Consider the following 14,915-nt stretch of genomic DNA (forward strand, 5'->3'; position numbering starts at 1 on the left):
TTTCCTCACTCTGTTCCTCACAGTGGAAAGTGACAGCTGAAATTTCTGAGATAACTTTTTGTATCCTTCCCATGATGTTAAATAAGGTTTTAGGTCATTTGAGAGTTGTTTTGAGGCTTCCATGTTGCCACTCTTCAGAGAAGATACAAAAATGAGAAAAACCTTTTCTCATAAATAAATTCACCTGTGTCTGTGGGTCAAGGGTCAGTGAGTTTACAAAACTAATTTTGTGTTCCAATAATTAGTGGTAAGTAAGTTATTAAAATCAATAAAACGAGAAGGGTGCCCAAATTTATGCACCTGCATAATTTTGTTTAAAGAATCACTGAACACTTTCTGCAAATCGTAAAACCTTTATTTTGCTTCTCAAATATTACTGTGTTCATCTGCTATATGATATATTTAACTGACATTTCTGATCAACCAATGATTTATAAAGGAAAATCATTGCCCCCAGTGCCGTCAGTAGTGGCTCAGTGCTGTTAGTATATACATACATTTGCACAGAACAAATAAGAATCAAATACAATTAAAATATATGTCAATTAAATTTCTTGATTTTACACTTTTTTAAAATTATATTCAAGTATTAAATGTTAAATAATGTATTTCCCACTGTTTGTTTAACTTAAAGAGGGCTTTTACAGTAGAGACTTTTATTTTGATAGGATTGCTCTCTGCGCTGCAGTTCTGAAAACATGGCTGTGCAGTTCAGCGAGCAGGAGTTTGAGGAGGCGTGGAGGGAACTGGATGCGCCGGAGACCAGCGGGCAGTGGGAGCTGTTTACAGAGAGCATGGGGGTTCAGATATACCGGCGCTTTGTGAAGGTAAAGATCGGGTGTTAATAAAATGTAGGGATGTGAAGGAGCGCCTGAGATCACACAGGCTGCTGAGCTGCAGTCCGGCTCTGTGCTCCATTAGCGCACTACACACTAATACTTTATCCTAATCATTCATTACAGTGCGCGCTGTCACTACCCGATCTGTGCCCCTGCTCAGTTTGCAGTGCGCATGCGTGGCACAAATCGGGCAGGGGGCACAGATCGGGTAGTAACAGCTATATATATCTCATACGTAGATGCCGTATACCCTGCCTCCTGGCATGCCTGTTCGGCCGCCATATTGGAGGAGGCAACCCTGCTCCCCGAGTGAATGAATTTACACTAGGGAAGATGTAAAATACACTTATAGTAATGACAATTATATTGTTCATATATTATTAAAGTGTAACATACACTGTTTATTTTATTATATACATATACATATATGAGCCATTCCACCCAATGGGTGCCAGCTGCTTGTTGAAAAATCTCCAATTTAAACTTTTTTAATAATATATTTTATCGAAATTGATCAAAATTATGTCATGGTCTCAAACATCAAAGTCAAAAAGATTATCGACGATCCCTCCCTCTAAGCTACGCAAGCACACACACTACGCAAATGGCGCTGCACACGCCGCGGACATTGTGACTGCTTAAAGAGCAGCCCTTTTTCCAGAGAATGTGGCTATACTTGTTCTATTATTTTGTTCATGACTGTTCCTGCATTTTTGTATTATTTATTTTATGTTGCACATTTGCTGTTTTAATAGTGCACACTGCTGCTGCCAAAAATAGCCACTAGATGGCAATACATTTATATCTTAATTGAATTATTTAAATATTGTGCCTAATGTGGTGTATTACAGATGCCTTGTATCACTTTACATCATTTATATCAAGCCCACCTTTTGAAATAAGATATTGTAAATTTGATGAATCAAACCAATGACTGTCCAGAGACTAATCTGGCATAGGCGTCTCTGCTGTAAAAAAAAAAAAAAAAAAGAAAATCGAGAGTCGAATCGAATCGTGACAATAAAATCGGAAATAAAATCGAATCGAGGATTTAGAGAATCGTGACACCCCTAATATATATATATATATATATATATATATATATATATATATATATATATATATATATAATATTATTTTATTTATTTATTTATTTTTTCCTTACACACACACACAGGGGTTGGACAATTGGACCAGCCAGCACATTGCACGAGTAAGAGCAGAGTGTGAAGGTTCAATTAGCAGGGTAAGAGCACAGTTTTGCTCAAAATATTACAATGCACACAACATTATGGCATACCACAGTTCAAATATTGTTGGTGCACGTCTTGCTGTCTGAAAGGGATGTTTGGGTGCTAACCCGGATTGTATCCAGAAAACATCAAACCACGGCTGCCCAAATCACGGCAGAATTCAATGTGCACCTCTACTCTCCTGTTTCCACCGGAACTGTCCATCGAGACAATAAATATAAATACTGCGGTCTAAAACCAGGTGTTTCAGTAAATTGGTAGAGTTTTGATTATTATAGGTGTATTAAACACTTTCCTCAGTGTAAATTAATGCACTTGGGGTGCAGGATTGCCTCCTTCAATATGGCGGCCACGCAGGCACATCAGCTCCAATGGACGCAGTCAGTCGATGCGGCATCTATGTAGAGCTGGGCGATATGGGAAAAAATCTTATCACGATATAGTTTTCCATATCAGTCGATATCGATATGTATCACGATATAAATCAAATCACTTTGTGTCACACTTAAAGGTTTGTTTTTATTAGTGAGAGAATAAGGGAGTGATGGAAGTTTTATCACAATATTTTTTTCTGTATCTCCATAATTATTAGGGCTGGCCCGAATAGCATTTTTTGAGCTCCGGATATTTGGCAGTAATTGGTAGCGAATATTCCAATATTAGTTTTTAAAAAAAACAAATTAATCATGAACGCGAGCCAGAACCCGAGCTTGAACGTCAGCCTGACTCAGGCGCTGCATGAACTCGGGCTTTTTTCCAATTTTTTCCAATTTTCCATGACTGAAAAAAAAACTTGGGCTATAAGCTCAATATTAAATATTTCGTTTGTTTAGAAATTATTTTATATTCTTAAACCATGTTAAATTATATTAGATTAGTAGGGCTGGCCCGAATAGCGTTTTTTGAGCTCAGAATATTGGGCACTGATTGGCAGCCAATATTGGAATATTTGTTTTTAAAAAGACGGATTAAAAACTGATTAAAGTAAAACAAAAATTGCAACTCGGCCCCTTTAATTCACCACAAAGTTTTCCAAGACCCAGCCGGAAAAAAAAAGATTTCCCACCTTTTCCTCAGCTGGGTCGGGCTCAAAAAATGATTTGTGATAGGCTGTTTTTTGGTTTGTTTGTTTAAGCACTTAGGCTTTTGTACTGCTGCAGTGCAATATTTAGATTTTATATTCTGAAATTCGTTAGGTTTTATTTCTTTTAGCATTTTGAACTTTTTTTCCAATTTCAAATTTATTTTTTTCTGTTCGTTATGTTCTATCGGTCCTTGCGTTTTTTGTAGTTGAAGTTGAATTTAATATTGAAGTTCAATATTTCTAATTTATATTTTGAAATTCGTTAGATTATATTTATTATTGTATTTTGAGCTCACTTTAGTTGGTTATTTTCCAAATTCATATCTATTTTTCTGTTATTATTAAATGTTATTAGCTTATTAGCTTAGCTTGTCATTTAGCATACAGAACTTCTCACGGATTTTTAATGAATGTTGATTTATTAATTTAAAAGCTGTACCTTATTAAAAGTATTTTAAGCCAGACAGACACTGTGTGATTTTTTAATGAGTTTATCTGCACTTTTAAATGGTTTGTCCTGTAGGAAACGCACATGATTTGTATGCTGACACTGTTGTCTGACTGAGGAGCTGCTTTCCGTCAAATGCAGCCTGTAGGCAGGAAAAAATCCAGCCAGAACCGACCATATCATGAGCCAGTTTTAAAGCCAGTAATTTAGTAGAGCATTAAACTACAAATCTGAGATGTACCTGCTGTACTTCTTAATCTCTGCCCCCAAAACGGTCCATTAACTTGCTTGACAGACGCGTCAAATCCCCCGCGAGCACGCGCGGCGCACAGCGCACCGATTAATTCATGCGTTGAGCTTTAAACGCGCAGCTGAGCTGTAATTGGGGAAATATCACAAAAATCACAGTGTGATTTGTTACATTAAAAAAAAGACCATTTTCTTCCGCCTAATCTGAGAGGAAAGCGGTGTTCTCGACCGGCCCGAGTTCATGCAGCGCCTGAGTCAGGCTGGCGTTCAAGCTCGGGTTCGGGCTCGCGTTCAGGCAGATAATCTAAATGATAAATGATTTTGTGTTTTTGCACTTGGGCTATAAGCTCAATATTAAAAAGTTCGTTTGTTTAGAAATTATTTTATATCCTTAAACCATGTTAAATTATATTAGATTAGAGGAAAGTCATTTAGACATCATTCTTAAGGTGTTTTTGTCCTGTTACCGCTCCGCAAAAAAACCTCTTCCTTTAATCCGCGCCCCACATACACATTTTTGCAGCACCTGCCCCGAGGTCCTAATATAAATTGAATTAATTACATTTAGTGCTTAAAATTTACTTAAAATTTATTTAAAACGTGCTGAACAGTGCGGCCGTTTATTCCCAAAGTACAAACACTATGGTTGTTTGCGTGTGTCGGGCCATACTCCACTATTCTTTAGGGTTTTTTGTTGCATGCATGAGAATAACTATTACAATTTTCTTAACTATTTATTAATTTGCTCCAGCGTCTTCTGGATTGATTACACGTTGTGTTTTCGTTGTTTGCCGCGCCACTTAGACGGAAATGGAAATGAATGTTTATCGAATTCTATTGCACAGGCTTATCATCGTCATCGAGGGAAAAATTATCGTGAAACAAATCGATATCGTTATATCGCCCAGCACTACATCTATGTATATGATGTCTGTGGTGATAGCACACAGCCCACACTGTTGCAAACAGCTTGTACAGCGTGGTGTCAAAATTAGGGCTTTTAAGTTTTACAGAGCTCTGGAAGAGTACATTTTAAATGGGGAATTCACACCATCCTGCAACAAAAGAATCCGCATGGAAATGCGGTGTATATGTGTGGGTGTGGGTGTTGGTGGGGGTGTGTGTTGAGAGGGATGCATACAATGCACAGTTTTTTATCAACTGCTCAAGGACAAAGAAAATTATTTTCTGGTTGATGTTTGTGTTTTACTTATTTATAATTTATCTCCAAGTCTATCTAGATTACAGAAAGATAAACTGCTAGTTAGATAAAGCCTATGCGAATAAATGTGTTCTGGCTCTATTCATTCATTCATTCATTCACTAATTCATTGTGGAAACCTTTATCTATACTACACACTACATACTTAAAAGTATTTAGTATTAGTAATTTGTACACCATTGGAGATACCCCCTATGTTTTGGATTAGGATGTTAGGATTATAGTGTCTGTGCTATGTACTCATAGGGCTCTGCGCTAGATGAACTGAAGGCCAGGGCAATCTGATAGCCTGTCTGAGTAATTAAAGCAGCTCAGTCCGTGCAGTGTGAAGGTTTAACTTAAACTCAGCTGTTTATGCACCCAAGTTGTAGATGCCTGTCTTTGATTAAAGCTGTCTCTGAGCAGCATGGATTAAAAACTGGGCCTAAGTGAAGAAGTGAAAGCACTGCTGTCTGAGGAACGTCATGTGACTGCTGATCACTTTCACGTGCTCTGTGCAGGGTGCAGCTGTAATGTCAGGGTCTGTAAACTGTGAATGGTTTTGTAGTTTTCTCATTGTGTTTCTCTCTCTGATTTTGTTTTGTGCAGGAAAGCGGACTCTATGAATACAAAGTATTTGGCTCCTTGTCCACCTGCTCTCCAGACCTCTGTGCAGATATGTATATGGATCTGGCCTACCGAAAGCAATGGGATAGTTATGTTAAAGGTAACACATTAGTGGAAAACATTTTAGTCCTTGATTAATTTAACATGCTTGTTTCAGTTTCTACGTTATAAAACGAAACACTATATATACTGTATTTTTCACACTATAAGGCGGCATTTAAAATCTTTACATTTTTAATCCTCAGAGCACCTTATAATCCGGTGCGCTTTATGTATGAATTTTACCAGTCAGCCACAGTCATGCCACTAGCATGTTTATTTCGAGAAGCAGATGATTGTTCATCACACCAACACATAGGTATGAACACTTCGATTTAAACTGGTCAACACCTTGAGCATCGCAGTGACAGACCTGCTAGACCATCAAAATGCAAATTACAGAGAAAACTAAGGTTAGCGGAGAGTTAGCTAACATTCGCGGCGAGCTCCACGTGAAATAACAGACAATTGACACAAATGGAAATCAGATATCTACTTTGAATTGCCCAAATATGAGGTTGTTTATTATTTTGTTTTATTTTATTTTATCTTTAAAGTATATGAATGTCTTTAAAGCTACAAACTACAAACCAGTCAAATTTTACTTTGGTAAGTACCGTAATGTCTAGGTAGATGGTGTCCTTAGATACATTTCTAGTCATTAACATTTAGCTCTACATTTATTTGTATTTATTTAGGTTTTCTTTCCACTAGTTTTGTTGGATCAGTGCGAGGACTGCTCATACATTTCTGTTTTTTAACTCTTTTTTTTTTAAGACTAAGATTCTTAGTAAATCTAGTTAATTAGTTTTGGGATTTTGGTTCTAGTATATCACCTCGTCAATCCTCATTTTTGTCACCAAATTAGGTGTTTCACTTGAATGTAACTCAATTACATAATTATTCTTGGATGTATAACTGGATGAACTGCACTATACCAAATAAAATAAAAACAGTACTAAATTTGTGATTGTATTTAAAATTAGTTTTATATATATAAAAATATCAGTCACTACTGCCGCACTATGACTGCGATCACATGTATCGACATAAATACTGAGTTCTGTGAAAATGTCTTTTAATATTATTAAAAAAAAATTTCATTGCATTTCACAGTCCTTTTACATATGTAACAGTGTTTTTAAACCATTTCTGGCAACACTGTTGGGATAAGGAATTAAACATCAGTGGGAACTGAATGTTCAAAGAGCAGAAGCTGAGAACCTTGTTCCAGTATGTTTTTTGGGCCAATTTGATGAAAAAGTCAGTTAACTGTGTCATTATTTAGCTGGATAAAACTCTCCATTTGCTTTTCGATTAATTGCGTATTAATTAACCACAGTTTAGCAGTTTTCAGATCATAATCGTAGATGCCCCTTTGCAGCACCATATACATCCTGATACCCATATCACACCAGTTTCACCTCTTAAGGTGTTTACCCCAATAGGATTCAATTGTTTTTCCAGCGGTAGAGTGGTGTGCTTTCACGTCCATAACCACGCCTCCACCGTGGTAACGCTCACTGTGGCCAAAGTTTAACCGGGTTCAACTTTGACCTTGCGGCAAGCAATACCGCAGCACAAAAGGCATGATGTAACCAGGAAAAAACTGTAGTCCAAACGACATTAAACATGGCGAGCAAATGATATTAATCATTAGTAAATCCCCTCAGCTGTGCATCACATGTATACACGCACATAGTGATAACAGGAGGAAGAGCAGATCAGAGCTTTATTCTGAGGGTGAGAGACAGATACAGATCTACAGAGGCAGTAGTGACTCAAAAGTACAAAACACTGGTCGCAGTGGTGTTTATTATCAGCAGGGGAAGCTCTGCATCAGCAGCAGCAGAACACAACCACAACCAGCCAGCGTCCAGCAGAGCAGAAAGCAGTGCGGTATACCGCATTTAGTGTCTAAGCACCTATAGGCTTCTATACTATTTAACCAATCCAAACCCCCTGCCACTCTTTAGAAAACCTAAACTTCTGAAGCAGAGAGAGCAGCTGCTGCTGTCGGACAGAGCCAGCTTAGATCCATTATGTTAGTGCTGCAGCAGCTGGGTCTTATGTAACAACTAGTTCTGAATAATTCAGTTGCTTCTCTTTTGTCTTGTAGCCTTGTTCTGGAATGTTCCCACACTGTTCCGCAGGTAACGAGTAGCAAGAGTTTGTGTGTGTGGTAGCATTTGTTGTGGTGGTGTGTGGTAGCAGTGTGGGTTGTAGAAACACCTTCTTCCGTCTCCTTCAACGACCTGTGTGTTCATCTCAAAATTTGATACACCTCAGCACAGGAAATGCCCATCCTGGTTTAACTGCTTCACACTGTGGTAGAACAAGCACTGTTCTTGTCTGGATAGGGCGTTGAAATGTGGGGGACAGTAGTAGAGTCAGTCTCTACATATTTCCTCAATAATTTACTGTATCAGATCTGTGATCCACACTAATTAGCCATAATAGTAAGACCAATATTCTGATGGTCCTAATTGTGCTGGAAAAAACACCCAAATGGATTCCTTACTACAGTGAAAAGTCCCTGAGGTGGAAAACTGCTTCTCTGATGCTCTGTCTCTCTGAGGCAGATACCTAACATTTCTCCTTGTTTCTGCATCTCAATAAACATGCCAAATTGCCTAGGCCTGTGTTTGCTGGTTTGGTGTTGAAGACAAATGAAGAGTCGACTGTTTAGCGACTGCTCCGATTGCTCAAATGAAAAGTTTGTCAAGTTTTGATGCATGTTTACTTAATTGAGTTTTAATGATGACATTTTACTCCATTTTAAGCTTTGCATACACTACACGACTTTGAAAAAACTCTGAAAAGACTTTTAAGAGACTGAAGTCTCACACCGCTCACATCTAAAGACTCGTCACAGACTTTTTAGTTACAGAATAGTCACAGGCTAAGATTTTCACTAACTGCAAGACTGCAACTAGATTCTTAATGAGATTAGTTCCCATCATGCTTCTGATGGAGTTTACATACAATACATGTTACATATTAAGTTAAGAATACTCTGTATATCAATACTGTGATTTATTAGAGACTCACAGCTTTTGTCCCTATTAATAGTTTATTTTTCCTGCTACACTGTTTGTTCTTGATATTTTTTTAATACATAAATACATTTTGTGTTTAGCTCTGATTATAAGCTTCTTTCCTTCTTTTTTTTTGTTACAACCTTGTATAGCAAAGAATCACAGTTTCACTGCTATACATTTGCCTTTGTGTTAGGTAGAATTAATGCAATAAAGAACTCTCAGAGTCTCAAGACTTGCAATAATATTAAACATGATTGATTTTATCAGAGTGCCAGGATGCAAACCCGAATGACTTAAACTTTCAGTTGTAGCCACCCTATGTATTTATTTTATTTTTTTGCAACGAGGCAAACTAAGTGTGTAGACTTCCTATAAATTCAAACAAACGCGCGAGTGGCCCAGATGTGTATGTAAGAGTGCAGTGCATGAGTGTGGGGTACAGTTTTATAAGAAACACATTCCTGGCTCCAGCCTGACTGTGTGTGTTTGTGTGTGTGTGGGAGTTGATGTTATTCAGTGTTGATTTATTTGCTGGAGCAGATCCTGGTGTAGGGAGATTTGGCTGTGCCCATCCAGACTCCAGTTGTTTTTGTGTGTGTTTATGGATGGATGGATAGATAAGGTCAGACCACCACTGCTTTATTGCATATCATCACTCTCATCACTCTCCCATACAGCTTCTCCTTGTGCAAAGTGCGCTGTATTGTTGACCAATGCACCAATGGGGTGCCCAAACTTGAGAGAGAGAGATTTTAGATTTAAAGCAGCACTATGTTGAATTTTTACCTGCAAAGATCAGCTTTAGAATAATGTATTAGTGAACACACTAACGAGTCAAAATGCTTACTGTACTATGAACCTGCATCAGATCTTTCTCCAGAATTGTGTACTGCTGTGTAATCCGAGTCATATTAGTGTAAAATCCTGTAATACTACTCATGTATGCCTCAGTCCACACCCAGGTTATTATCGTTAATGAAAATGAACGAAATAATGAAAACTGAAAGCGAAAAAACATTTTCGTTATCTGAAACTAATAGAAAAAAAAAGAAAAAAGAAAAAAATGGTAACTAACTGGAACTGAATTGAGAGTTTGTAAATCTAACAAAAACAAACTGAAATGAAATTACAGATAGAATACCCTTCATTTTTGTGTTTGTTAACTTAAAAGTGCTGGTTCCACTCACTCACGAGGTTGACAGGAGGTTGGCAGAGGGAGGCAGGCCAGAGAAGGCAATGCTGCTTCAAGCACTAGCAATTTTTTAATTTTTTTTTACCACTTTGTCCTTGGCAATGTAATTGTTCTCTAGCCGGTGGAGATACATCAAGGAGCTGGGTGAGATTATTCCTTTTTTTTTTTTTTTTTTTGCCTCGCTTGTTTGGCTTTGTTTGATACTTGTTAGGCCCTGGATACAATTTTGTGTGTTTTGTTGTTAGGGTTCAAGCACCGAAGGTGCGTAGAACCCTATTGTTTTTGCTAAGATTTTTCTTCTTCTTCTTCTTCTTATTATTATTATTCTTTTTCTCCTGTAAAAACAGTTGTGCAGCCTAAACCGTAAGTCATAGAGAAATGAAACTTGGTAGGTAGATGTAGGATCAGTGCATCTCGGTGGACAACAAAAATGGCACCGATTGGTCAAGTGGTGGCGCTATAAACAAGGAAATTCATTTTTCACAATTTTCTCAATAACTCAAAAACCATAAGACCTACATTCAAAATTCTTTTTTGATGGATTCCTTGGGTCAATACCAACAACTTTCCAATTTGGACCATGCACTTCCGTCTATATAGATTTTGTGCTAATTTGCATAATATGCAAAACCTACTTTTGCAAACTAGTCCAAGGAATTTTGACCAATCCTGGCATGTTTGGTATCAAAACACTCGTGAGAGCATGCGCTTCAATATTCATTAAGAAAAAGTTGAAATATGTAAACAATATGGCCGCCATATGCAAATTAGTCCTTCCGGATATATGCCCCATTCACTTCAAGAGGTAAATTTGGAGCACTGTTTCTCAGCAACCGTGCAACCTAGCAAGTTGAAACTTTGCATGCAGAATCTATCATACAGCCTCTAAAGGATGTTCAAAGGGCAACTTAATCAATCAACATGGCTGAACACCATCAGCCAATCAGCATTCAGCAGACATTTTGGCAGGCTGAATGTTGCCCAATCTGGATGATATTTGGCAGTTATGTTCAGGTGGAGACACTGTAGTGACCTGCAAAGTGCTGAAACAATCCGCCCACTGGGGGGCGCTGTTCCAAAAAAACGAGTATATGTCAATCATGCTGTACTATTTTGACATCTAATTGTTTTTGCCATATTTAGTACAGTGGCTCTGACAAATTTCTCAATACAACTATGTTTAAAAAGTGCTTTGTTTATTCATAATTGCTAATTGTTTGAAAATAGCTATATTGAAACTACTCTCTGGATATTTGGCCAATCACCTCCATTTCAGTCTTGCTGCACACTGTAGAGTCTCTAGGTAAATGTTCATTAAAACATTTGTGAAAATTTCACATACAATACTCTCCAGGCATCAAGCAATCTGTGCGTCCTTGGAATTTCTAACCTAAATTGCTGTAACTCTGCAGTATTTGCTGTAATCTCACAATGTTAAAGACCTCTGTACAATATCACTCTGATGAAGCGCCATTTAATACAGAACTAGATTAAGAATAACTTGACATTACATGTCATATCAGAACATTCACTCCTTTGTGCCTCTTCTCAACATTAATAACAGGTGAAAGACTTTTGATCATTTTAAATGTGACAGAATGTCTCCAATTGTGTTAGACCTTCTTACACATCACCATCCTATGCTCTAGTAGGCACCATTGTGCTAGTTGGTGCTTGATGAAGCGCCATTTAATTCAGAACTAGATTTATAATAACTTCGTAATTACATGTCACATCAGAACATTCACTCCTTTGTGTTAATTTAAACTTGTTTGGTCAAACATTTCAGCTTGTTCTGCAAAGGTTCAAAGGTCAATCTGAATACCACTTTGTGAACATTCTGGTTGAAGCCACCTGATCAATACCAATAACATGTAGACACCTTTTGACTAGTTCTAACTCACTTAATGAATATCCTACAAAGTTCACTAGATTTACATGTGAATTTAAGCACTGATCAGGTTGAAAGGCCTCTGCTCAACATTAATAACAGGTGAAAAACTTGATAATTTCTAAATGTGACAGGGCATCTCCAATCATATTAGACCTTCTTACACATCACCATTCAGTGCTCCAGTAGGCACCATTGTGCAAGTTGGTGCTTGAACCCGATGATTGCCGCTTGCGGCTATATTTTTTTTTGTTTTTGCTTAATTTTTGAACATTATATTTTTGCTTGGATTATCATTTCAATTTTTGGACATTATTTTTGCTTGGCTTATCATTGAACCTTTTTTTGGTCATTGTTTGCTTGGATTATCATTCAATTTTTGGACATTATTTTTGCTTGGATTATCATTGTCGTTTTTTTGTGTTTTTTTTTTCGGATAACCTCTTTATACCTTGATTACTATTCCTATGTTAATGTTCATGATCTTTTGTAATTAGTGACGTTTATCTAATATTTATTTTTTGGTTTTGCTTTGTTGTGGCTGATGTTGTTAGGAAACTAGTAAACTTTCTTTTGCAAGCTCTGTATTCTAGTATTTGCTTGTTCAAGTTTTCCTCCCACTAAATTAGGTTCTGGATTTTATTAGTAACTCCTGATTTTGGTCAGTGTGTTACAGTACTACATACAAATATAGAAGTATAGTAAGATAGAGTTCAGTTTGTTAAGGCTCTAATGGTTCTATTACACTGCTGCTACCAAAAAAGCCACTAGATGGCATTACATTTATATCTTAATAAAATTATTTAAATTTGACCATTAGTGCCTAATGTGGTGTATTACAGATCACTTGTATCACTTTGCATCACTTATATCAAGCCCACCGTTTGAAATAAGACATTGTAAATTTGATGAATCAAACCAATGACTGACCAGAGAAAAATTTCAAATTCATTCAGATATTTTTCTCTGATAGTGTGATATTTTGGGCAGTGGAGGAGAAAGTGCAGCTCTGTCTCTACCTCCCCTGTCCTGCAGTGAGCACACATCCTCTCCTCTCTCTGGATCCAGGACTTTCTGATCCTGCCTCTCTCGATGGCCAGGCTGTGGTCACTCAGTCTGTATTTGGTGAGGATCCGTCTCTGCTTCATATCTCGGACAGTAAGGAGATATGTGGCCAGGGTGTACTGATGTTTAAGGATCAGATAGCAGTCCAGTTTGTTTTAGGAAAGAGTTTGGGATGTCCAATGTTCCAGGTAAGTATTTTTGCGATGTTTAAATCATTTGGTTGACTCTAATTGGTGTTTGGGAAGCATTGCTGGTCAGAGGGTTGGGGGTGTTGGGGGTCAGTATGTTGTTCAGTCTCTGGACCAGCTGACACAGGGGACTATTTTAGGGTTCAGCTCTCTCTCACTCACTCACTCTCTGTCACTCTCTCTCACTCACTCTCATCTGCTCACTGTCTCACTCACTCAAATTCAAATTCAAATAAGCTTTTTTTGCATGACCATGTTCAACAGTATTGCCAAAGCATTAGCACAACACAAGTGGACTTTCTAAACATTAAGAAAAACAGATGTATAACCAAAAATAAATTCATAAACATGAAATCTGCTGAACACTATAAAAACATTTGAACAGCTTTATGAACAACATCAAAAATATATAATATTTATACTATACAAAGGGTACAGAAAAAAATAATAATAACAACAATAATATAATAAATTAAAGATGTTCACATTCAGGGTGGTGTGGTGTGGTGTGGTGTGGTGTGGTGTGGTGTGGTGTGGTGTGGTGTGGTGTGGTGTGTGTGTGTGTGTGTGTGTGTGTGTGTGTGTGTGTGTGTGTGTGTGTGTGTGTGTGTGTGTGTGTGTGTGTGGTGGGTCACTCACTGTCCCGCATGTTGTGGCAGGCTGAAACGTATCGTGCTGCCAGGGTACTGCAGTCTCACTCTCACTCCTAACAGGACGGGTAGTTTGTGGGTATCAGAGAGACGGCTGAACTGGGGGTGAATTTGATTAATTTGTCTATAATAAATTTCCCGTATTTGTTTGTATTTCTCTCACTGAGTGAGAAAGTGCAGCTCTGTCTCTACAGTGATGCTGTGGCACTGCTGGCACACCATCTGCTCTATAGGGAGCCAGGCCTGTCTGTAGCGGCCGGTCTGTACTGCCAGGCTGTGTTCACTCAGTCTGTACTTTGTCAGCGTGGTTCTGTGTTTGAGATCAGTCACTGAGCTCAGATATTCAGCTACAGTGTACTGTCGTTTTAGGGCCAGATAGCACTGCATTCTGCTCTGTGCTTGTGTTTTAGTGTTCCAATGGGTGATGTAGTTTGTTTTTTGGAGTGTGAGAATTTGGTTTGGTCTAATTGAGTTTAGTACAGGCTGGTCCTGATGGTGAACAATGTTAGTGAACTCAGCTGTGTGAGGGAACTCTTTTTGTTGCTCAGCTCTTGGCTCTGCAGGGCTTTATAGTGATAGGAATGGGGGTCACTGTTTTTTAGGTGTAGCCAATATTTAACAAATCTTTTTTGAATTTTGAGTAGTAGTGGGTATGGTCCTAATTCAGCTCTACAGGCGTTGTTCGTTGTTTTTCTGTGGACCTGTAGAATACTCTTACAGAATTCAGTGTGCATAATTTCTGTGGGATGTTTCTCCCACTGGTCAAAATTATCCTTTGATTGTGCCCCCCATACCTCACTTCCATATAGGAAAATTGGTTCTATAACTGATTTAAATAATTTGAGCCAGATTTTGATTGGTATTTGGATGGGAATTTGGCGTTTAATAGCGTAGAATGCCCTGCGTGCTTTCTCTCTCAGTTCATTTACTGCTGGACTGAAGTTTCCAGTGGAACTGATCTTCAGTCCTAAATAAATGTATTCTTTACAGCTATCTAATTTGTGTGTCCCTAGTGTAAAACAGGAGGTGCCTCTCTGAGATCTGGATCTGTTTTGGAAAATTATAGTTTTGGTCTTTTTAAGGTTTACTGCCAGGGCCCAGGTCTGGCAGTACTGCTCCAGCAGGTCCAGATTCTGCTGTAGACCCTG

General features: G+C 38.0%; 1 protein-coding gene across 6 annotated transcripts in view; it reads left to right on the forward strand.

The window, feature by feature from the left end:
- The first annotated feature begins 677 nt into the window (after positions 1 to 677).
- LOC103039171 (phosphatidylcholine transfer protein) overlaps positions 678 to 14,915 on the forward strand; it is a 133,320-nt gene continuing 119,082 nt past the window's right edge. For all 6 annotated transcript variants that reach the window (XR_007438387.1, XR_007438391.1, XR_007438390.1 and 3 more), the window contains exons 1-2: positions 678 to 827; positions 5,684 to 5,801. Coding sequence is in view for 1 of the 6 variants with exons in the window: in XM_049476113.1 (XP_049332070.1) it covers positions 699 to 827; positions 5,684 to 5,801 (247 nt within the window). In the remaining 5 variants the exon portion in view is untranslated. The remainder of the gene's footprint in view (positions 828 to 5,683; positions 5,802 to 14,915) is intronic.

This window comes from Astyanax mexicanus, chromosome 3, assembly GCF_023375975.1.
Source record: "Astyanax mexicanus isolate ESR-SI-001 chromosome 3, AstMex3_surface, whole genome shotgun sequence".
Taxonomy (NCBI): domain Eukaryota; kingdom Metazoa; phylum Chordata; class Actinopteri; order Characiformes; family Acestrorhamphidae; genus Astyanax; species Astyanax mexicanus.